The 23,856-nt window shown below is 40.9% G+C and overlaps 1 protein-coding gene and 1 long non-coding RNA gene across 3 annotated transcripts in view; both read left to right on the forward strand.

Annotated features, from left to right (window-relative positions):
• Positions 1–9,784, forward strand: part of LOC141107477 (uncharacterized) — a 58,215-nt gene extending 48,431 nt beyond the window's left edge. The window contains exons 2-3 of the long non-coding RNA XR_012235912.1: positions 9,036–9,096; positions 9,673–9,784. This is a non-coding gene — a long non-coding RNA (uncharacterized lncRNA). The remainder of the gene's footprint in view (positions 1–9,035; positions 9,097–9,672) is intronic.
• Positions 9,785–13,792: 4,008 nt separating this feature from the next.
• LOC141107478 (RLA class II histocompatibility antigen, DP alpha-1 chain-like) overlaps positions 13,793–23,856 on the forward strand; it is a 55,114-nt gene continuing 45,050 nt past the window's right edge. Inside the window, exon 1 of one of the 2 annotated variants that reach the window (XM_073598243.1) lies at positions 13,793–13,972. In XM_073598243.1, coding sequence (XP_073454344.1) covers positions 13,891–13,972 — 82 coding nt within the window. In that variant the 5' untranslated portion in view covers positions 13,793–13,890. Of the gene's footprint in view, positions 13,973–14,650; positions 14,862–23,856 lie in introns of those variants that run through there. The other variant, XM_073598242.1, reaches the window with a different exon arrangement.

A 23,856-nucleotide genomic window follows, 5' to 3' on the forward strand; every position in this document is an offset into this window, starting at 1 on the left:
CCAGAATGAAGCCAGGCCATCACTTTCAACCCTTCCCTCCACCCTTCCCTCCACCCCAGCAGAGGCTGATGAGGAGCAAGCTGGGTCTTCCATCCTGGATGAACCAGATATGACCATCTGGAGTCAGGTAAATTATTTTAACAAATATTTACTGTACTAATATTAATGATGTTAACTGGATGTTATAATTGTCTAAAATAATTTGGCACTCAAAATTGTGTATACATATCAATTGACAGTAGTGGCTAAATATGTTTGGCACCTGCTTGAAATAATTAGGGTGTCTGATTAGACTCTTTTATTAAAGAGAAGTATTCACATTGAATTTGCTATTCATGAGAAGCAAACTGTGTGTCATTGATGAACCCAAAAAAATATACTCAAACTATTGTCCTTTTTTTATACACAGGATGAGTCCATCCAGGAGGAATGTGGGGAAAGTGGCAGGCAGGAGGAGACCAGGTCCATGGACAGCCTGGAGGAGGCCGGATTCACCATCATCCTGGAGGAGGCTGGGCCCAGTGTCAGGCAGGAGGTGGCTGCTCCCAGTGAGGTGGCTGCTCCCAGTGAGGTGGCTGGGCCAAGTGAGGTGGCTGGGCCAAGTGAGGTGGCTGGGCCCAGTAGGAGCCTGACCGAATCCCAAGTGCCTCCCCTCCACCTTCCCAAAAAAAGGGCCAGGAAGGGGATGGTCACACAGGACGCATCCCTGCGCCTCATGCAAGAGGCCACCCGTTTTTTAAGGAGCCCCCCCGAAGCGGAAGAATCCTATGGCTGCTACTTAGCCAGCAGGCTTCTTCAGATGAATAGGGAGCAGCGCCTCATTTGTGAGCGCCTATTTGGGGAAACAATCCATAAGGGGCTGCAGGGCACGCTAATACAAAACACCCAACTACATGAGGCAGCCCCCCCTCCTCCTCCTCCTCCTCCTCCTCCTCCTCCTCCTGCCACAACTGAAACACCAGAGCCACAGCCTCAAAAGAAGGCTACAGGGAAGGCTGCAGGGCAGCGTGGAGGAAAGGCTGCAGGGAAGAGAAGAAAATGATGACCTGGGTTCAGTCTGGTCTGACAGAAGACGCAGGCTGTTGTAGGACCACAGTCTGGGGACATCTAGATCATCTGCTGGTGCTGTTGATCTCTGGGATTCTTGGACCAGATTGTGCTCCCTCTTATATGGACTCCGCAAGATCCCAATTTTCTGGTACACCGACTTTTTCCAGCGTTGACTTCCTCTTTATTTTATTTTGACCATGAATAAATGGATCATTTTTTGAGTTTAGCAAAAGACTTTTTATGTATTTTCTTTGAAATCATTGATTTTACACACAATGTTAAATTAACAAGGGACAACAATCTCATTGAGTTAGAAAAAAAACACACCAAAAATACATTACTAATGTTAATAATGTTCAAGTGGTAAGTCTTGAAAATCCAAAAATTTACGTAACCAAAAACGGTGCTTTGGGTTAACTTTATCTAAAAACTAAAAAATAATCACTATAAAAAAAAAAAACAGAATAATGGGTTCTTTGTGGTAACTTTACAAACCTAAAAAAAAAAAAGGGGAAAAAGTATTATTAGTATGGAAACATTGTTTTTAAAATGCATACTATATCATTCATGAGATCAAAGAGAAAAAGAATCCAGAAATCAGTTTGGGAGAACTCTGATTATGAACAGCAAAACACCTTCGTTCTTTATAGAGCCTTCGTAAAGAAGAAATAAAATGCGCTGCATTCAACGATCACAGATTTTGCAGCGTGATGAATGTGCTACCTACAATACGAACACTAGTTTTACTAGACCGAGTGCTTCCGTTTAGTTTTTGCTTATGAGCATGCGTCGTTTTTTTGTCCGTCGGACTAGCATACAGACGAGCGGACTTCGGGGTCCGTCGTACTTACGACGTAAAGATTTGAAGCATGCTTCAAATCTAAAGTCCGTCGGATTTGAGGCTAAAAAAGTCCGTTGAAAGTCCGGAGAAGCCCACACACGATCGGATTACCAGCCAGCTTTAGTCCGTCAGCGTCCGTTGGACTTTTGTAGACGAAAAGTCCGACCGTGTGTACGCGGCATTAGAATATTTAAGTGAAATAAGGAAATTCTTGTTCAGTTATATATTATCAGGTAATAACAATAGATTTATTACTTTTTAGGACACATATGTTCAATAATCCAGAAGTAATGGAAGCTTTTTCTTTTTTTTTTTAAACAAATATATTATTACCTAACTAGTTCCTAGAATTATGTTAACTCATAAAATTGAGGTTGTATTACCTCAGATTGGAATAAACAAAAACATATCTAAACAGTTACATATGAATAAAATATGTAACTGTTTACTCTAAAAGGGTTAAAATCCCAAAATAATTCAAACTATCTTCATCAATACCAAAGTTATTAACAGTACCTTTCTAACTGAATTATTTAGCCTAGGGCAAGACTAACCATATACAACCACCCTGGAATAAATAATTTCAACAAAAACTATATTCTGCACTCCAATTAATGAAACATCATTTTGATGTCTTTTGACATAGCACTTCTCTCCTGTAAGCGGAAGATCCGTGTACCCCCATTAGCCCTCCTCATTCTCCCAACCATATTATGTGGGAGTGTGACGAAGTCAAAACTATTTGATCTGTTGCCATGGCACCACTGAATATACTTTCCCTGAATGTTCAGGGAATAAATGTCCCTCAAAAAAGGACCAAAGCCTTCCGTACTTTCCATAACAAGAAGGCTCACATAGTATGCCTCCAAGAAACACACTTCACCAAAGATTCTACTCCAAAATATATTTCTCCTTTTTATCAACAAATTTACACGGCTTCTGCCTGTACCAAGCAAAGGGGAACTCTAATTGCATTTCACCGATCCACACCATTCACCTTATCATCAGAAATTAAAGACCCAGAAGGTAGATACCTGATACTCATGGGTTATATAATGGATACAGCAATCACGGTGATTTCCTACTACGCTCCTAACAAACAACCTACACCATTCCTCTCACATATATTACAAGTGATTAATACACACAAAATAGGAACAGTGATAATGTGTGGGGATTCGAACCAGGTCCTCCTCCCATTTCTAGATAAATCACCTTTTACACCATCCAAAATAACCTCTAGATTACCTTTTTCTCAACTTCTTTCCAAATACAATCTGGTAGATTCGTGGAGAGAAAGTAACCCAATGAAAAAAAAATTCACTTATTTCTCGCACCCTCATCAAACCTTCACCAGAATAGATCATATTTTTCTAACAATAGGAATGCTACCAGAAATTATTGCATCAGATATAATTCCGATTCCGTGGTCTGACCATAATGCAGTATACACTACTATAGCCTCAGCCATACCAAAAGCGCATGACCCAACGTGGTACTTACCGGACATAATGCTCAAACACCCACTACATCAGATGGCCATTGAACAAGCTTTAAAGGAATACATATCAATTAATAATACAACAGACATCTCCCCAATAACACTGTGGGAAGCTCATAAGCCTGTCTTGCGTGGTACAATACAAAGACAAATGGCATTTAAACGGGAACGCAAAAATCTAGCAAAAAAACTAGAACTCAATTTTAATGCAGCCTACATATCATTCCAAGATAATCCATCTCAGAGTACAAAATCTCATCTGGAAAAATCTAGATTGGAATACGATCTATTTCTCACTGAGTCAGTTGATAAATCCCTCAAACGCTCCAAACACAATTTCTACATGAATACAAACAAACCAGGTACATATTTGGCTCGGGCATTAAATTCAACTAACAAATCTTTCAAACCAATACGTTTGAAATTATCAAAAAATGTTTATACTTGTAATCCAGTTAAAATAGTCCATAAATTTCACTCACATCTCGCAACTTTATACAAGACAAACAATGAATTTAATCCTACAGAGGCTGAATCCTTCTTCTCAAAAATAACCTTACCTGAGTTATCTCAGAATCAAAAAAGCAGTTTGGATGAGCCTATAACTATAGATGAAGTTGCTAACGCCATAAAAGACCTAAAACTTAACAAAAGACCAGGCCCAGACGGCTACTCGGCTTTATACTATAAAACATTCTCAGAAATACTCTCTCCCATTCTCACTGAAACTTTTAACAAACTTCTAGATGGACATTCTTTTCGGCAAGAAACACTAATGGCAATTGTTTGTATGATCCCAAAACCCCTTTCTGATGATACTTCCTGTGTGAATTATCGGCCTATCTCTCTGTTAAACCTTGATATGAAATTATTAGCAAAAATAATAGCAAAACGCCTCAATAGCATTATAGGAAAATTAATACATAGAGATCAAGTAGGCTTCATGCCAAATAGACAGGCAGGCGATAATATACACAGGGCAGTGTTATTGGCACATATTGCTAAAAAACGGAAAATCCCTTTATGTTTTCTATCTCTCGATATTAAGAGGGCATTTGACACAGTATCCTGGCAATATATGCAATATTCATTACAAAAATGGGGTTTTGGACCCCACTTTTTAACATGGATCAAAGCATTATATAATAAACCCAAAGCCTATATAAAATATGCTGGATACAAATCTGAAGCCTTTAATATCGAAAGAGGTACACGACAGGGTTGTCCATTATCTCCCTTATTATTTGCCCTTATACTCGAACCCATGGCCCAATACATCAGAACAAACCAAACTATAACTGGCATTGAAGTAGGAGGTATTACACACAAATTATGTATATTTGCAGACGATATATTACTTTTTCTATCATCACCACAGGTCTCTGGTCCTAACTTAATACCAGCTCTTGATGGATTTGCAGCCCTATCCGGCCTTATGATTAATCCTAAGAAATGCCTAGTGCTTAATATTTCACTCACAAACATGGAATTGATCCCGGCTAGGGCTGCACTCCCATTCACATGGGCAGAAATATCAATCCCATATCTTGGAATTCATTTAACAGCATCTCATTCTGACTTATTCTCAACCAATAATCCTCCTGTATTAAGACAGATCACAAATCTAATAAAACAATGGTCGCAACTTCCTTTATCCTGGATAGGGAAGATTAATGCAATCAAAATGACTATTCTACCCAAATTGCTTTATCTATTCAGAGTCCTCCCTATTCCAATTCCTTCCTATTTTTTGAGAATAGTACAAAAAAGAGCAACTTCGTTTATATGGGGCTCTTCTAAACCACGTATACCTATACACACACTACATCTTCCCAAAAATAAAGGAGGCCTGGGATACCCTAATTTTACTAACTACTACAGAGCAGCACATTTGGCCAGTCTGTCCAAATACCATGCAAAACAGGAAATCCCATTATGGGTATTAATAGAGGCTTCAGAAAATGACCCTCTATTAATATCAAACTTATTATGGCTTGATCCGAAAGACCGCTTTAAAATTCATAATCCCATAACTAAACACTTCTTATCTCTCTGGGATAAACTAAAAACCAAATATCAGTTACAATCTCCACACAATCCTCTCCTTTCTTTTATCAGAAATCCGGCCTTTTATCCGGCATGGATCTACCCAAATTCTTTTAAAGCTTGGACAACATCAGGCATTCAGACACTAAATGACTTCATAGCATCTAAATTATTCCTTTCATTCCCATTGCTTAGAGAAAAATATGATCTACCAAACTCTGAGATATTTAGATATCTCCAAATCAAAAATTTATATACACCATTCCTAAAGGGGGATACACCATTATCCCAATTATCCATTTTTGAATCAATCTGTACAAAAGATCCATTTGCTAAAGGTACAATTTCATCACTTTATAATCAATTACATGGAGTAGCAAATCTTAATAGACCCTCTTACGTTCAGAGGTGGGAGGAGGACCTGGGACGAACTTTAGAAGACACGGACTGGTCTAACATATGGCTCACATCTAAGTCATCTTCACCCAACATCTTAGCACTGGAGACAAATTATAAAGTCCTAACTCGCTGGTACCTTGTACCCGCTAGAGTGGCAAAATATTCACCTAATACCTCAGCTCTTTGTTTTCGAGGATGCCCAGAAATAGGCACACATTTACACATATGGTGGACGTGCCCAGTAATCCAAACCCTCTGGAAGGAAGTCTTCGTGATTGCATCTAAAATATTTTAAAAAATAATACAACCAGATCCATATATAACTTTACTTAATCTAAAACCGGAATGGTTAACACTCTCTCAATTCAAACTTATGATCCAACTAATAACGGCTGCAAAACAAACAGTGGCCAAGGCATGGAAATCTCCTACATTGGTACTAGCAGAAACAATTCACAGAATGAATAATACAATGTCCCATGCTAAGATGGTAGCCATCGATCAAAATCAAATTCCAAATTTTGAAAAACTTTGGCATCCTTGGATAAAACAACAGTTCCTGTCAAACTTCAATGACTCTGTCCTGTTGCCATGGTAACAGATTAAATGACTTACAGAGACACCCATTCTAAGGCTTCAAAGAGAACTAAAAAGAATAATAAACTGACGAGCGGGACAACCTTGTGGACCATACCTCTACCTTTCTACCCTTTTTCTTCTTTCTCTTTCCTTTTCTCCACCTTACGATTGAAGCTCATTATCAGAATTTATTTGACCTATATACACTCTACCTGTAAACAATATGTATAGTAGGTATAAATCATTTAAATACCTACAAAAGTAACTAAGGAAATTATATATATCTTTAATTTAGGTTTACGTGAACCCAATGTTTAATATTTGAAATTTCATGATATTTACCTATATAAACCCTACTGTAAAACAATGAGCTTACTTTATAGATCCTTGTAAACTTACTTTATGTATCTTTATAATATTGTATACTCAATAAACTTCTTTTGACAAGGATAAGCGCAGTGTGTGTACAATTTGGTTTAACTATTTTGCATGGTTATGAGACATGCGTAACGTTAGCAGCTGATCATTTGCTAAGATACACTATTTTGGAGACCAGATTTGGTCAATTACCTGGAGGCTCACAGGACTACAAATTAGCATTCTGAGTAAATTTGTTCCTTACGGTTGCCAGCATGTGTTTGAGATCCTCTCGGAACTGTGAGTCCGGAGCCGGATTGGGGGTTAAATCAGCGGGTGGCCTTGCTGCCTGTTGTTGGTCTTCCCACTCAGACGCTTCTTCATCATTAACATATCCGGCCTGTGAATGTGATGCTTCCGTATTGGGGAAGACATGTGTGTGGTATGAACCATCCTGGTTTAAAACAGGAAGGACTGGGTATAGGCTGTTTGAGCCTACTGGGTGTACTAAGATGGCCGCCGGCAGGAAGTGCACTGGGCTGGGTAGAAAGTGAAGGCATGGGTGCACTAAGATGGCCGCCGGGCGGAGTTGTCACAGTGGGTTGGACTTGGGCTGGGGTGGTGAGAAGGGAGTGGTTGTCAGGCGGAGGGCAGGGTTGTCCCTCCCTTCTCTCGGTCCATGTTTTGTCATAGGGGGGCCGTTTAGGCACATCAATTCTGTGATACACATACATAATACAATTGCCAGCTTTCTTAACTTCCTTTATCCAATTTTCTTTATCACACAGGATTTTTCTCCCTGTTTCTTTAGCAACATAACTTTTGCCACTTCGTTCAACTTTGTTAACTATTTCAACATCTTCTTTCCTCTTCACATCATCACATTCTTCACAATATCACATTTTAACATTCCTTTCTTTCTCTCTATTCTGTTTCTCGACTAACTGCTTGAGAAGAGAATACGTACAACTAATGGGTTAATATTGCTCTCACTGCTCCTTATCAACAAATTCCTTCGGGTGGGGGCACATAACGCTATTCCTCGCTGCTACTGTCTGCTATAACCCTGTAATGTACAGTTAATCTCAGAACAAACAATGCAGGGGTAGTGGGGAGCAACGGGTCTTCGTGTAGCCACTTTCTCTCACTTTCACCAGTCCCCAACCCCTCTCGTGTATAGCAAACAGTAAACCACAAATACGATCAGGACAGGACATTACACCTGCCACTCTTCAAACTGCAAAGTTTCAGCAGGCTAAGATAAACCACAGGGGCTGCCAACTCCCCTGAAAAACCCCTTTATAGACGTTTATTACACCTCCCCCCCAGAGGCTGACAGCTCGTCTGGGGGTGAGACATCTGTAACACTTTCGGACTGTGAAGCTCCAGCAGCTGAAATAACCCTCAGAGGTCCTACAAACCTCGAGTAACCATCTATAACCGTTTGCTGCAGGATAAACATCTCACTCCAGAGGCCGACAGCTCGTCTGGGGATGAGAACACACACACACACATCTGCAGCACATCAGTCTGCTGAGTTGTAGCTCAAAGAACGGCAGACAATGAACAAAAAAATGCAATCAGCAGAAACCCATCGGCAGGTTCGTTAAAACAGCCTCAGGCGAGGAAATACCTGCCTCTAAAACAGTCTCAGCATACCGTCAGAATCCAGCGGTCAACCAAGAGACAAGAAAGTCGTACAGTGGTAAGAATATAAAATACTTACCGTACTGTTAGGGCTGCGCAAAGACCCCCTTTCTTATCTACTGTAGCCTGTAGCCTGAAGCCTGAAGCTCCCGGGTTTCAGCACCAGCTGTTAAGGTTAAGAGCTTCAATCGAGCTCAAGGTTATCTGCTGCTGTCTCTAATTGGAAAGTGTGGATATGCTTGCATATAAAAGTAAACTCTCTGAGACACGCTCAGCACTGTTACTTCTTACACTTCTAATTTATTTAAGGCGGTGCTAATGTTTTATACACAAAAATACATCATTGCTATTTTAGTCTAATAGGTACATCTCATTGGTTAATATAGAAAAGAAATGGAGAATCTTCATGTCGAGGTTTGGCTGTCCCTGGTTCTATCTTCAGTTCCGCATTCTTCTGATGTGTGGGATGTAGGGTGTACCCGCCATTTTGAGAAAATAAAGAAACAGAGCAAATCTGTAATACTTATATAATGAGTAAGGAGAAAAATATGTATGCACATAAGAAAATAGACATTTTCAGATTATTATTATCATCTACGTCACATTCCTTCACAGTCGGACCTCAAAATCAGGGAGCACGATCAGTATAGAAGGTTCGGGAGAGTGCTGCAAAAAAGTAAGTAGTTGTCCTGTGTTCCTATTCTTTATTTTTATTACGTTTGTGCTGCTCCATGTGCTTTTCTTTACTGTTGTACAGTTTCAAATGGCACCTTTCATGTTCATGGACACATTATTTGTTCGTAGTAAACATTGTTCGTTCGGCCACTAAAACACCAGGTTTTGTCCAGATGCAGTTCAATACATTTTTTATGGCCTACTTCTCTTAAAATAAGTTTGTTGTCTAGATGGGTTTGTAACTAGAATGAAATGCAAACTAGATTCTGTGTAAGGAGAGAACACTCAGCAGCTGGTTACACATCCGGACGCTGGAGCACTAGTGTGGGAAAAAAGAACACCCTTTTTATTAGGGGGCCCCACATAGGTGCTCCAGTGGATACTATAGGGGAGTCTCCATCTGTGAAGCTTGCACAAAACAGGTAAGTATTCAAGCTTGACAAAGGACAAAAATATTTCTTCATCTTGGAACTCTGCCAAAATAGACAATTGTACCCCACTTCCAAGCAATGTTTCATATTCCCATTTCTGCCATCAAATATCTGTGTGCTAAGTATACCTATTTTTGTTCACATAGAGAAAAGACTCAGAGGACACCACTCATCAGAAGAGACCACGGACCCCCCACCTCAGTTACGAAGGGGAAATCCCCCAAACCCAACCAGAGGAGAATGAGGGAGATGTTGTAGAACTTGTCACAACAGGTGAGTGTCTGCGACCACAGCTTCAGGTAATAGATGGATGCCTGCATATTTATAATACATGGTGTGTTTTTTTGTTTTTTTGTTTCGTGATGTTGTGGATTCCCCATGATGGCAGCTAGCACATGTTGACATTAGGCAATTTGTGTGCATCTTCAAAATTTGGCTTTTCTAGGGGTGACATCACCCCATCTGCTGAACGCAATATCAGACACAGTTTATAAATTCTCATGTCTGATATTACTTTCACTTTCTATCAAAGTTGAACTTTGTAAGTTCCAGAGTTGTGTATTTTTTTATGGTTTTAAACATGCCTGTTTTATCTTAAAAGGCAATTTCTACTTATTAATGTGACCTAAAAAATTGTTATACAGCAAACATGTTGGTTTGTTCAAAAACCCTTTTAGAAACGCACATGTGATTGTGCTTTGATTAAAAAGATTGATAATCAACAATGTGTGGCTTCTTTCAATGCTCAAAAGCATTTCTTGGAGTTAAGTTGTTGTTTTCATTGACAATGGGGGTTATTTACCAAATCCACTTTGCACTACAAGTGCAGTTTCAGTGCAGTCTCAGGTGCACTTGTAGTGCAAAGTGTATTTTCCTTTAGTAAATAACACCCAACAGTGCTTTCTAATTTTACACAATCACGCCATTTTCAGGACTCCACAAATTTCGGTCATGGTGTTGAAAATTATTAATATTTTTGTCAGTAATGCATTACATACATTCACAAAAAAAACCAAGGTGTGTGTGTAGCAGACCCACAACATAATAATAATAGTTAGCCGAAGAAGAGATTGTCACCTCATGTGTCAACGAAATTTAGTTTGCACTGTTGAAGAAAAAGGCCAAAAAATTAGAACATTCTCTGGCATGGGCAAGCCAGGACGGCCAGTTTCAAACGCTGTCAGGGTTGGTTCATTCTGAATTCCGGCCTCAGGCCCAACTGAGCCAGCATAGTTCCAAGAATTTCTCCTTAAAAAGTTGTGGAGAACACAGCAAACCAGGTGGTGTGATTGAGTTTATATTCCGCCATGTGTATCGGTGTAAGAAATAGGCGGAACCGGCTGGCTGTTTATCCAAACGTGTTCTCCACCACTCTTCTGGCTCTGGCCAGCTGGTAATTAAAAACCCTCTGGTCCGGGGTGAGGGTCCTCATAGGGAATGGCTGCATAAGATGGTCCCTCAGCGCAAACGCTTCATTCGCAACGAAGACGAATGGGAGTCCTTCTGCATTGTCTTCTGGAGGTGGCAAGCCTAAGCTGCCATCCTGGGGACACCTGTAGAACTCAGTCTGAGCGATGACTCCACCATCCGACATGCGGCCATTCTTCCCCACGTCCACATGCAGGAACTCGTAAGTAGCCGACACCACCACCAACATCACAATACTATTGAACCCCTTGTAGTTGTAATAGTATGACCCCGAGTTGGGGGTGGGACTATGTGGACGTGTTTCCCATCAATTGCCCCGACGCAGTTGGGAAAGTCCCACCACTGGGCAAAGTGGGAGGCCACAGTCCGCCATTCCTGTGGGTTGGAAGGAAACTGTGGAGTCAAACAAGAATAAAGAAATTTGTCATTTTGCACATAAACATTGAAAGCAGATTAGACACAAACATTCTTGGCCAACATCAGTATATCATTTATTTTAGGGAGTATTTAAAGACAAAGGTATAAGGTGTATCAGATCCCCCCCCCCCTCTCATGGGCCATTTTCAAAATTTTAGGGGGGGAGATGTTTTGGACAGGTAACCCTCTCCACTTCATTGAGAGCTGAATGCATAAATAATGTGTATTACTTTGGCCAGCCCTTCCTTACTTACACTATTGGCAGCCCACTGGACAGGTAAGAAGTGTCATAATGCAAAGATATAAATACACACTGTACACATTTTAGCACATTTTTACATTCTGCTCGTACCTATCAAGATAATAATAGGATAAAAAAACTTTTAACAGTACCATTTGAAAGTATTCAGGCAGGCCCTTGCACTACATGCTTTGGGGAATTCATCCATAAATCTGACCACAAAAGAGGTGGGTATAGCGTGTATGGGTTTGGCAAAGTCAGCAGATAGAGGATTGGTATCAGCTGACTTAGCAGTTCGGGGGGAGGGAGGGTTCCAGATGATTTTGGGACCCAAAAAAAGCCTCTGGCACACTGAATTTGAAGCACAAATAACATGTTTAACATTTTTAAACATTTTAGGGGGTGTTTAGGGTAAAACACTACTATGGAGCTGACAAAATACATTGTTAAGTGACTAGGCAAGGTGTATATAGGCCCAGGAGAGCATGCTGGGGAGGTAAGTGAAGGCAAATATGCATGAAGGACAAAAAACAAACTTTTAAAAAAATCCAGCATGCATGAGGACAAAGGAGACATTCACAGCATATTACAATCATGGTAATAAGGAAAGAAATACAATACATTAGTAAACATTAAATACAATAAAATGTGATGTTAAAGGATAAAAATCTTACCTTAATATAGTCCTTCTGCAGGACCTGGATGATGGCAGAACAGGTCTCCGGGATAATGATCCCCAGAGCCTGGAGGAGATGCCTGTTGAGAACTTGAGGTCCTGCAGGCTTCTCCCCGTCACCAAGTACCACGGGGTGGCGACTAGCCTCTGCTCCAAAGTGATGGCTTGCCTCATGAAGGTATCCTGCCTGCTGATATAAGGGGTCAGCAAAGCCAACAAACTGTGAAAAACGGGGTCCGTCATCCTGAGAAAGTTCCTGAAATCGTCAGGATTATTCTCACGGATCTCATGGAGCAAAGGCATGTGACAGAATTGGTCACGCTGGAGTAACCAATTCTTGGCCCATGAACTCCTCCTCGCCCTGTTCATGGACTGGGCTTGTGTCAAAGTAAGAACCCCAACACCAAGCACATGCACAGCACGAACTCTACGATGAGTACGTACACGCAACATGGCTAGAAAACGGTCAGCTGGTCAGAACGAAGTAACAGAACGCACTGAAGAACAGCAAGGCCTGTGAAGAGCGACCTGAAAATCAGTAAGGAACGGACAAGAACCCAATGATAAATCAATGGGAACTCACTGCACGCACTGAAGACCAGATACAAACCCACAAGCACAAACTGAACACCAGAAATACGATCTGAAAACCATGAGTCTGAAAAAGCGCAAATAGTCTATCACCAAACTTTTACTAACACAAGATTAGCAAAAGGAGCTCAAAGGGTGGCGCGCTTGGTATTGAACTGCCCTTTTATAGTCTTGTCGTATGTGGTTTACGTCACTGCGTTCTTCACGTTCGGAAACTCCGACAACTTTGTACAACCGCATGTATGCAAGACAAGTTTGAGCAAACATCCGCCGGAAAAAAACGATGGATTTTGTTGTCGGAATGTCCGATCGTGTGCACAGGGCATTACACACACCAAGATCTACTAGATGTTTTTTGGACTTATATTTTGGACTATCACTGCGGCGTCAATACACATTGGACTTTTGTATATTTATTTATCACAGTGTTGTTAATATACCTTGAACATTTTTGCATATAACTATTTCATTGTAACGTTTCCTTTAGTGATTTTCTATAGAAGTGTATCGGATTCCTCCTGTATTGAATTGTACGGTTTGCCCTAACATTGTAAAGCACTGCGCAAACTGTTGGCGTTATATAAAACCTGTATAATAATAATGATTTAGGATTTGTGTCTTTATATCACATAAACCGCTGCACTTTTTTTCTTATATACATTTTGGGTCATTATGCCAATTGATGTGCTGGCGGCTGTGTGTAACCTCCAAGCCCAATTTCTTTCTCTTTTTTTTTTATAGTGGTTAAAAATATCGCTTTACTTATGTCTGTGTCATGAACAATGCATCCTAAACCTCACTACAGAAGGATTTTACCTTTGAATAACTGAAACCTTTCTGTTGTATATACATCTACCCAGCAACTATTATGTAATAAGCAACATAAATTCCTATTGGCTGAAAAACAGAACAAGTTAGTTTTATCTCTTGGGTAGTGTTGCAGTTGCTCAGACTTGTGAACTGCAGACACTAAGAAGCTGAAGTTGTGTCTTTCTCTACAATAAAAACAAAATGTCTGCGAGGAATAATGGGTACCTGGGATGGTTTTTGATGATATGTGTGTTCGGTCTACACAGCATTGAAGCCATAAAACGTAAGTTAAAACTTTAAACATAATGCATGTTGTTATGACATTAGTGAATGCAAAAAAATTGTGTTTTACTAGAACTACATTACAGACATTTTGATCCGTGATTATATTTGACATTTCAGTTACTGTGCACATTTTTGGGGAAAATACTGCTAAATTCACAGAAATAACATCAAAATTGCAGCTTTTCTATATTTATTTATTTGACTTATTTGAACAGTGTTGGCTCTTTTGCCCCAGTAAATTACAAATAACATGGAATAAGCAATATTGGTTCCTGCACCTGAAGGAGCTTACAAGAGTGATATACACTATTGGAACAATTTCAGCAGAAAGAACTACCAGAATATTTTTTGGGTAGGAAACTGGGTCACCTAAAGAAAACCTGGAGGTACATTGACAAGGCTAGGCTAATCAAAAGTGATTTTTTCAGTGATGGATTACACATTTTTATATCTCTAAGACTGCATTAAAGGGGTTGTAAACCCTTGCTGTTTTTCACCTCAATGCATTATGCACTGAGGTTAAAAACCTCTTGTAGTACATCTGCGCCCCAGAGCCCCCCGTTTACTTACCCGAGCCCGAACGTTCCTGCGACAGAGACGGGCACCCCCACTCAAGCCGGCGTCTCGGGTCCTGATTGGATTGATTGATATCAGCGCAGCCATTGGCTTCCGCTGCTGTCAATCAAATCCAATGACGTTGGGGCAGAGTCCTGCTGACTGTGTCAATAAACGCAGCAGCAGGACACAGGAGCGCGCTGTACAGGTGTCCCAAGGGAGAGCGATTCTCCAACGAGGCACTCGAGAAGAGGAGGAGCCAGGAGCGCCGCGGAGGGACCCCAGAAGAGGAGGATCGGGCCACTCTGTGCAAAACCAACTACACAGAGGAGGCAAGTATGACATGTTTGTTTTTTTTTTAAAGAAAAAAAAAGCAAACCTTTAGTATCCCTTTAACAGCTGAGTGCCCCATTTTTTTGGTGTATTTATGTGCATTTTTTAGCTTCAGTGTTTTAAGCACCCACCAGCATCCCAGTGGAAGTTATTGAGACAGCACAGCCAGCACTTACCAGCGTCCTAAAAATAATTAGGCATCCCTGCTGTCAGTCCTTGCCACCTATGATGTCATGGGAGCAGGGTCACCCAGTTACTCCCGGGGTGACCCTACCCCCATGTTTACTTAAAGGCAGGGGGAAGAGGCTTTTATTCAGCCAGTGAGAAGTGACAGGAGCAGAAATGTTTGGCGGGCAGTGTTTTTTTGTGCGGGTTGTGGCCAGCGTTCATCTTGATTGATGATGGATTTTCATTGAGGGTCATGTTTATTCAGTTATTTGTAACCACTTTTTAACCACTTGTCCTCTGAAAGGTTTTACCCTCATCATGACCAGGGCATTTCTTGCTATTCAACGCTGTGACAAAAAATTAGATCTACAAAATACGCACCATGCCTCTTAACAAATACCTTGGAGTGTCCACTTTCCAGAAAGGGGTCATTTGGGGAGTATTTGTACTATTCTGGCATTTTAGGGCCTCCAAAACTGTGATAGGTAGTCAGGAAATCAAATGCGCAAGTTAGGTCCCCTATACATGGCTAGGCTCTCGAAAAGTCTCACACATGTGGTATCCTCATACTCAGAAGTAGCAGAATGAGTTTTGGCGTGTAAATTCCACATATACCCATGATGTGTGTCAGAAATATCTCAGTAAAGTGACAACCTTGTGTAAAAGAAAAAAAAAAAAATTCCAAAAACTTGTGAAAAAAAAAACATAAGATCTTCCAAAGACTCAACGTGCCTTTCAGCAAATACCTTGGGGTGTCTACTTTCTAAAAATTGGGTAATTTGGGGGGGGGGGTGTTTGAACTGTCCTGACATTTTATGCCTTCAAAAATGTGATAGTTATTCAAGCAATCCATTACAGAATTAAAAACTTGTTTTTTTTTTTTTAATAGAGTAAGGAAGGGTTATAACCCCAATCAGTTTAATTTTTTGCCATTGTAGTCCCATTAGGGAGATTTACCTTCACTTCCTGTCCCATAGCCAAAACAGGAAGTGAAAGATAATCACCGCAAATTAAGGAAATTCCTTGGAGACCCCAATGTCATCAGAACTAGTGTCCCTATTGGAAAATTTCCCCTCTTACTTTTCTGGGGACTACCCAAAATTTGGGGTTTTCTTTACTTTCAATTTCGATGATCAAGGTAAACAGGACATTTAAAGAGGGTGAATCTCCCCAAAGGGGCATAGACAACAATAAAAGGTGAATAGGTGTTATAATCCATCTCCAATGTGTTCATAACTAAAAAAACATTTTTCCTTTAGTTATACTTTAACACCACTTGAAAGCCTGAAGGTGGTAATTGAATTTTGGGCCCCTGTACATTGCTAGGCTCCCAAAAAGTCTCACCCATGGTATTCCTATACTCGGGAGAAGTAGCAGAATGTGTATTGGTGTGTAATATATACCCATGGCGTGTGTAAGAAATCTCATTAAAGTGACAACTTTGTGTAAAAAAAACTTGTGGCAAAAATAAAATCTTCCATGGATTCAACATGCCTCTCAGAAAATACCTTGGGGCATCTACTTTCCAAAAAGGGGTCATTTGGCGGCTGTTTGAACTGTCCTGGCATTTTAGGGCCTCTAAAAGTATTATTACGTGTATGGCCAGCATTAAGACATTTTAACACACCTCTAATGCTGGGCATGCATGCAATATTCTTTTTTCATTTAGCCTGTGGACTGAATGAAAAAATAACCTAAAAGATTCCTCCATTCACACTGATCAATATGGATGAAGAAATCTCTGCCAGAAAAAAGTATATGCTGACCACCCCACACTCTTAACGATGGGCATACATGAATGAAAAAAAGAACTTAAAACGAGGAGCTACAATTGTTTTTGTGTTTATTCAATTCCAGTAGCTACAAAAACTGTAGCTGATGACTATTAATAAACACACACTCACCTGTCCCAGGATCCAGAGATGTGCTCACCTGAGCTGTCCTTGCCCCCTGGTCTTCGGCACCTCAACTGTGGGTACCCGGCTGTGACAGCTTGTAACTTCACAGCCAGGTGCCCACTGCACATGCGTGAGCCACACGGCTCATTGTGAATGGTCCCACAGTCTTCTGGGACCTGTGACATATCTGAGGTGAGTGCGGGGAGGGGGAGAGGAGAACTTCTGGTCGGATTGCCTAGGCGACTCAAGCAAAAGTGGGAGTGGGTACCTGTCAAAACCAGGTACCCACTCCCCTCCCCCCAAAAAAGTACCATTTAGAGAAGAGGAGGGGGAGGAGGCCTTAAAGCAGAACTTCCCCTTTTGGGTGGAGCTTAACTTTAACAGATTCCTCCATTCACATTGATCAATGTGGATGAAGAAATCTTTGCCAGAAAAAAAGTGAAAAAAGCATATACTGAAGCATAGGAACTACCGCCTGCTGACCACCCCATGCTCCTAATGCTGGGCACACATGTTCATTTCTTAAACTGCAGATGATGAAATCTCCTCCTGTAGAGCTGTAGGCACTGACATACATTCATACAAAAAAGTGGCAACCACCCCAATCTACCACAGATACATTTTTTTTGGGGTGATTTTTGCATTGGGAGGACATCTGGAAAATGCCTCTCATGCAACCGGTCAACTGCATCTGGGTTCGGGCTTTGGGCCACAGCGTCTTCTGGATACAAAAGGGCTGAGACAATAGCTTCCTGAAATATTAGGAAGGATCCAGTTCTTCCAGTAGCTTTGTAAATAACAAATGCATTGTATAGAGCCGATTGAAATAAATATATAGACACTTTTTGTAACAGAGTCTAGCTCTGTGGGAGGCTAAATATGGTTTCATCATTTAGTTGCTGAAGTCTACACCTCCTATATTTAGATTATAGTCGTGGGCACAGAGGCTTTTCAACTAAACCAGACGTTGTGTGAATTTGGACTGTTGTGTCTGGGTGAATGGAAGACAGGATAAATATTTCACGTTTGTGCTTCCACTTTACTGCGAGCATTTCTTCATTTTGCAAGCAGGCTTTCTTCCCCTGGGTGTTAATGATCTGTTGAGGGAAGCCCCTGCGATTAGCTCACAGGGTGCCTAAGCAGCCAATTTTTTCAAGGAACAAACATCTAAACAGTGGCACGCTTGCATAAAAGTTGTCCATGTACAAATGGTAACCCTTATGGAACAAAGGTGACAATTCCCACACTATCTTACCACTGCTCCCTGTGTAGTCTGAGCATCAGGGGGCTCTACTTGACTGTTTTTCCCTGTTGCCCTTTCACAGAGCTTATACATTTTGACCCCATGTCTGACACACTTGCTGGGGAGATATTGCTCAATTGAAAGCCTGCCATTAAAATGTACAAGGACTTTGTCTACATACAGTGCTTTGAAAAAGTATTCATACCCCTTGACATTTTCCACATTTTGTCATGTTACAACCAAAAACGTAAATATAATTTATTTTGATTTTATGTGATAGACCAACACAAAGTGGCACATAATTGTGAAGTGGAAGGAAAATGATAAATGGTTTTCAAAATTTTTTACAAATAAATATCTGAAAAGTGTGGCATGCATTTGTATTCAGCCCCCTTTACTCTGATATCCTTAAGTAAAATCTAGTGGAACCAATTGCCTTCAGAAGTCACCTAATTAGTAAATATAGTCTACCTGTGTGTAATTTAATCTAAGTATAAATACAGCTGTTCTGTGAAGAGGTTTGTTAGAGAACCTTAGTGAACAAGCAGCATCACGAAGGCCAAGGAACACACCAGATAGATCAGGAATAAAGTTGTGGAGAAGTTTAAAGCAGGGTTAGGTTATAAAAAAATAACCCAAGCTTTGAACATCTCATGGAGCAGTGTTCAATCCATCATCCGAAAATGGAAAGAGTAAGGCACAACTGCAAACCTACCAAGACATGGCCGTCCACCTAAACTGACAGGCCGAGCAAGGAGAGCATTCAGAGAAGCAGCCAAGAGGCCCATGGTAACTCTGGAGGAGCTGCAGAGATCCACAGCTCAGGTGAGAAAATCTGTCCACAGGAAAACTATTAGTCGTGTACTCCAAAAATCTGGCCTTTATGGAAGAGTGGCAAGAAGAAAGCCATTGTTAAAAGAAAGCCATAAAAAGTCCCTTTTGCAGTTTGCGAGAAGCCATGTGGGGGGGCACAGAAGCCATGTGGGGGTCAGATACGACCAAAATGGAACTTTTTAGCCTAAAAGCAAAATGCTATGTGGGTCATTTACTACAGCGCCGCACGTAATTAGCGCTAATTACCACAAATTAGCGCTAAAACTATTCTCTAAAGCGCTGGGGCAAAAAATACTCTCAAAATAGAATTTACTATAGCTCCCTGAAAGCAAATAGCGCCCAAACCATGACTCTTGTTAGGACTACGGCTATTGCACATGGAAATAAAGTTTAGAGCATGATATAATTGCCTAAATGGTACTGAAATATGCGGTATATTGTTTAAAGATAATCTGCCTTTAACTGTGTGAAAAAGTTATTTCTACACTGAAAAATATTTAAAAGTCTGAGAAGAGATAAATTACCCATCTCTTTACAACTAGGTGCCAGGCATGTACTGGCCATCGGGATTACCGGGAATTTCCCGGTGGCCGATGGCTCAGTGGGCCAGTCAGATACATTCCTGGAGCCACTCCACTCTAACAGTGAGTGATCGCGATTTCACTCCTGTCAGGAGGAGCAGCTTCCGTCACTTGCTGGAGAGAGGATTAGGCTTTCTGCTCCCTCCAGCCTGCAGGGGGAGATAAGACAGCCGGCAGACTTTCCTTACTCTCTCCCCTTATCACTTGTCACTTATCACATGACTGGAGAGAGGAAGAAGAGAAGCTGCCTTCAGAACTGTGAGTACATGTGGGAGGGGGAGGAGATGGGGGACACTCTGATGTAAAGGGGTGCTGATGGGACACTCTGATGTAAGGGGGTGCTGATGGGACACTCTGATGTAAGGGGGTGCTGATGGGACACTCTGATGTAAGGGGCTGCTGATGGGACACTCTGATGTAAGGGGCTGCTGATGGAACACTCAAAATGTAAGTGGGCCGGTCTGGATGAGGTCCAGGGCCAAATTTCTGTCCCAGTCCAGCCCTGCTAGGTGCCAACACAACTGAGCATGCTCAGAAGGCAAACTACTCTCATTTTAACTCCCATTGCTTTTTTACCAAGAGTTATAGTACTGTAAATACCAAAATGAGAGCTGGGTTAAGGAGCGTTTTTTGGGAGTGAAATTGAGAGTTATGTAGCCCAATGCAAGTTTCAGCCATTGATTCTAATGGTACAATGGTAACTTCCCAAAAAAATCCTTTTTCATGTTGAGATGAAATGTATCTTTCTCTCAAAGAAATTGTCTTTGCAACAATGTTGCTTCTACTTCATCTATTTTGTTTTTAAGAATGCTAGAATGTGGAATGGTTTCATGTTTTGGTAAAATATATTTTTCTCTGTCACTTTCACTTGTTGCTGTACAAGGATTTTTGCCGACTGACTGGGTGAAGCTAGTTCAGGTCCACATCCCTAATATTTAGTGTGCAACAAGGTTCCTCAAGGATGGGACTTTAATGGACCATGAACGCAAGTTATTTTTATAAAGTAGAACATTTATTATTACATAAATAGAATATTTAACAGTACTTGTTGAATGATAAAAACAAACACATGGTGAAAAACTGGAATAACCCAATTCCACTGACAGAGAGACAAAGGAAATCCAATGCGTTTCAACAGATAAATTAGAAGTCTTCTTCAGGGACAATGGGTTGAAGATTTCCAAATACAGTGCCTTGCAAAAGTATTAACCCCTTTTGGCTTTTTACCCATTTTGTTACATTACAGCCTTTAGTTCAATGTTATTTTAATCTGAATTATATGTGATGGATCAGAACACAAAAGTCTAAGTTGGTGAAGTAAAATTAGAAAAATATATACATAAAACTATTTTTCAGACATAAAAAAATGATAATTGGCATTGGCGTATTCACCCGCTTTGTTATGAAGCCCATAAAAAGCTCTGGTGCAACTACCTTCAGAAGTCACATAATTAGTGAAATGATGTCCACCTGTGCGCAATCTAAGTGTCACATGATCTGTCATTACATATACACACACCTTTTTGAAAGGCCCCAGAGGCTGCAACACCTAAGCAAGAGGCACCACTAACCAAACACTGCCATGAAGACCAAGGAACTCTCCAAACAAGTAAAGGGCAATGTTGTTGAGAAGTACAAGTCAGGGTTAGGTTCTAAATAAATATCCAAATCTTTGATGATACCTAGGAGCACCATCAAATCCATCATAACCAAATGGAAAGAACATGGCACAACAGCAAACCTGCCAAGAGACGGCCGCACACCAAAAGTCACGGACCTGGCAAGGAGGGCATTAATCAGAGAGGCAGCACAGAGACCTAAGGTAAGTCTGGAGGAGCTGCAAAGTTCCACAGCAGAGACTGGAGTATCTGTACATAGGATGACAATAAGCCGTATGCTCCACAATGTTGGGCTTTATGGCAGAGTGGCCAGAAGAAAGCTATTACTTGCAGCAAAAAACAAAATGGCACATTTTGAGTTTGCGAAAAGGCATGTGGGAGACTCCTAAAATGTATGGAGGAAGATGCTCTTGTCTGATGAGGCTAAAATTGAACTTTTTGGCCAAAGAAAAGATTATGTCTGGCTCAAACCCAACACATCACATCATCCAAAGAACACCATCCCCACAGTGAAACATGGTGGTGGCAGTATCATGCTGTGGGGATGTTTTTCAGCAGTCGGGACCGAGAAACTGGTCAGAGTTGAGGAAAAGATGGATGGTGCTAAATACAGGGATATTCTTGAGCAAAACCTGTACCACTCTGTGTGTGATTTGAGGCTTGGATGGAGGTTCACCTTCCAGCAGGACAATGACCCCAAACCCACTGCTAAAGCAACACTTGAGTGGTTTAAGGGGAAACATGTAAATGTGTTGGAATGGCCTAGTCAAAGCCCAGACTTCAATCCAATAGAAAATCTGTGGTCAGACATAAGGATTGCTGTTCACAAGTGCAAACCATCCAACTTGAAGGAGCTGGAGCAGTTTTGCAAGAAGGAATGGGCAAAAATCCCAGTGGCAAGATGTGGCAAGCTCAAAGAGACTTATCCAAAGCGACTTGGAGCTGGGATAGCCGCAAAAGGTGGCTCTACAAAGTATTGACTTTAGGGGGGTGAATGGTTATGCACATTGACTTTTTCTGTTATTTTGTCCTTTTTGTAGTTTGCTTCACAATAAAAAAAAAACATCTTCAAAGTTGTGGGCATGTTCTGTAAATTAAATGATGCAACTCCTCAAACAATCCATGTTAATTCCAGGTTGTGAGGCAACAAAACATGAAAAATGCCAAGGGGGTGAATACTTTTCCAAGGCACTATATGTATGTTTAATGCCATGTATTGTGTGTTTCAACTAAGAGAGATCAAAGCTCAAAAGGTAAAAGGAAACCAGAGTGCCAGACCAGCACCCAGAGCAGGATGGAGATGGAAGGGTGTCCAAAAAGGACCCACGCAAAAAGGGGCCAGAGCAGTATGAGGAACCAAGCTAGAGAAAGTTCTATGACTGGTCGCTGAATACAAGAGTTTAATCTGAATGGAATTTCTCCAGAGAAACAGTCCGGTCACAGATGGTCTGGAGGGTTGTTCATAAATTATATTGCTTTAAAGGCCACCCAGAAATGCCAAAATAGAAAGCTGGTGAGCCGGTCCGTAGAACCTTGCTGAACATAACCAGCTAGGCCTTAATGAAGTAGTCTGGACATGAGTCTCCTTGTGTCTCTCGGTTAACACAGGAAGACTTAACCGAGAGACACAGGGAGACTCATGTCCAGACTACTTCATTAAGACCTGGCTGGTTATGTTTCTGGGACTCTTGTATTCAGCGACCAGTCTTAAACTTTTAAGACATAGAACTTTCTGTGGCTTGGTCCCTCATACTGCTCTGGCCCCCTTTTGGGTGGTCACACGTGGGGTCATTTTTGGACACCCTTCCATCTCCATCCTGCTCTGGTTCCTGGGTGCTGGTCTGGCACTCTGGTTTCCTTTTACCTTTTGAGTTTTGATCTCTCTTGGTTGAAACACACAATACATGGGGTTAAACATACATATCTGGAAATGGTCAACCCATTGTCCCTGAAGAAGACTTCTATCTGTTGAAACGCGTTGGATTTCCTCTGTCTCTCTGACAGTGGAATTGGGTTATTCCAGTTTTCTGTCCCATGTTTTTGCACACCATATGTTTGTTTTTTATCATTCAAGTACTGTTAAATATTTTATTTATGCAATGATACATTTTCTACTTTATAAAAATCACTTACGTTCATGGTCCATTAAAGTCCCATCCTTGAGGAACCTTGTTGCACACTTTCACTTGTTGCTGTTCATCTCACAAAAATCTTTATCCAAACTCACACTGGTGTCTTTACAAACCACAAACAATACCATTGCTGATGCAAATTTAAAATGAGTGACAATTTTGCGTGTTTATTATTTCCAAATAATCATAATTTGAGCCCAAAAAATGTGATATGTGTACCAACATCAAATCAAAATAGCATTCCCAAAATTTAGAGGGTAACATCACTATTCTACACACACACACCAAGAACCACCAAATATCACAGAATAAATCAGGAAGCCTAGCTCCTGACTGTTGTCATTCCACCACCTATAGGTATATGTCCAAAGAAATGCAGTATTTAGGTGTATTTATGTGTAGGAGGGTTCCACATGTGTCAACACAATGGCTTAGAGTTTAGCATTTCCACCTACCAGCGCTGACTTTCTGGGGTTGCATCACAAACATGTCACTTCACGTAGAGAAGTTCTGTTCTTC

The sequence above is a fragment of the Aquarana catesbeiana genome, linkage group LG09, assembly GCF_042186555.1.
Source record: "Aquarana catesbeiana isolate 2022-GZ linkage group LG09, ASM4218655v1, whole genome shotgun sequence".
Taxonomy (NCBI): domain Eukaryota; kingdom Metazoa; phylum Chordata; class Amphibia; order Anura; family Ranidae; genus Aquarana; species Aquarana catesbeiana.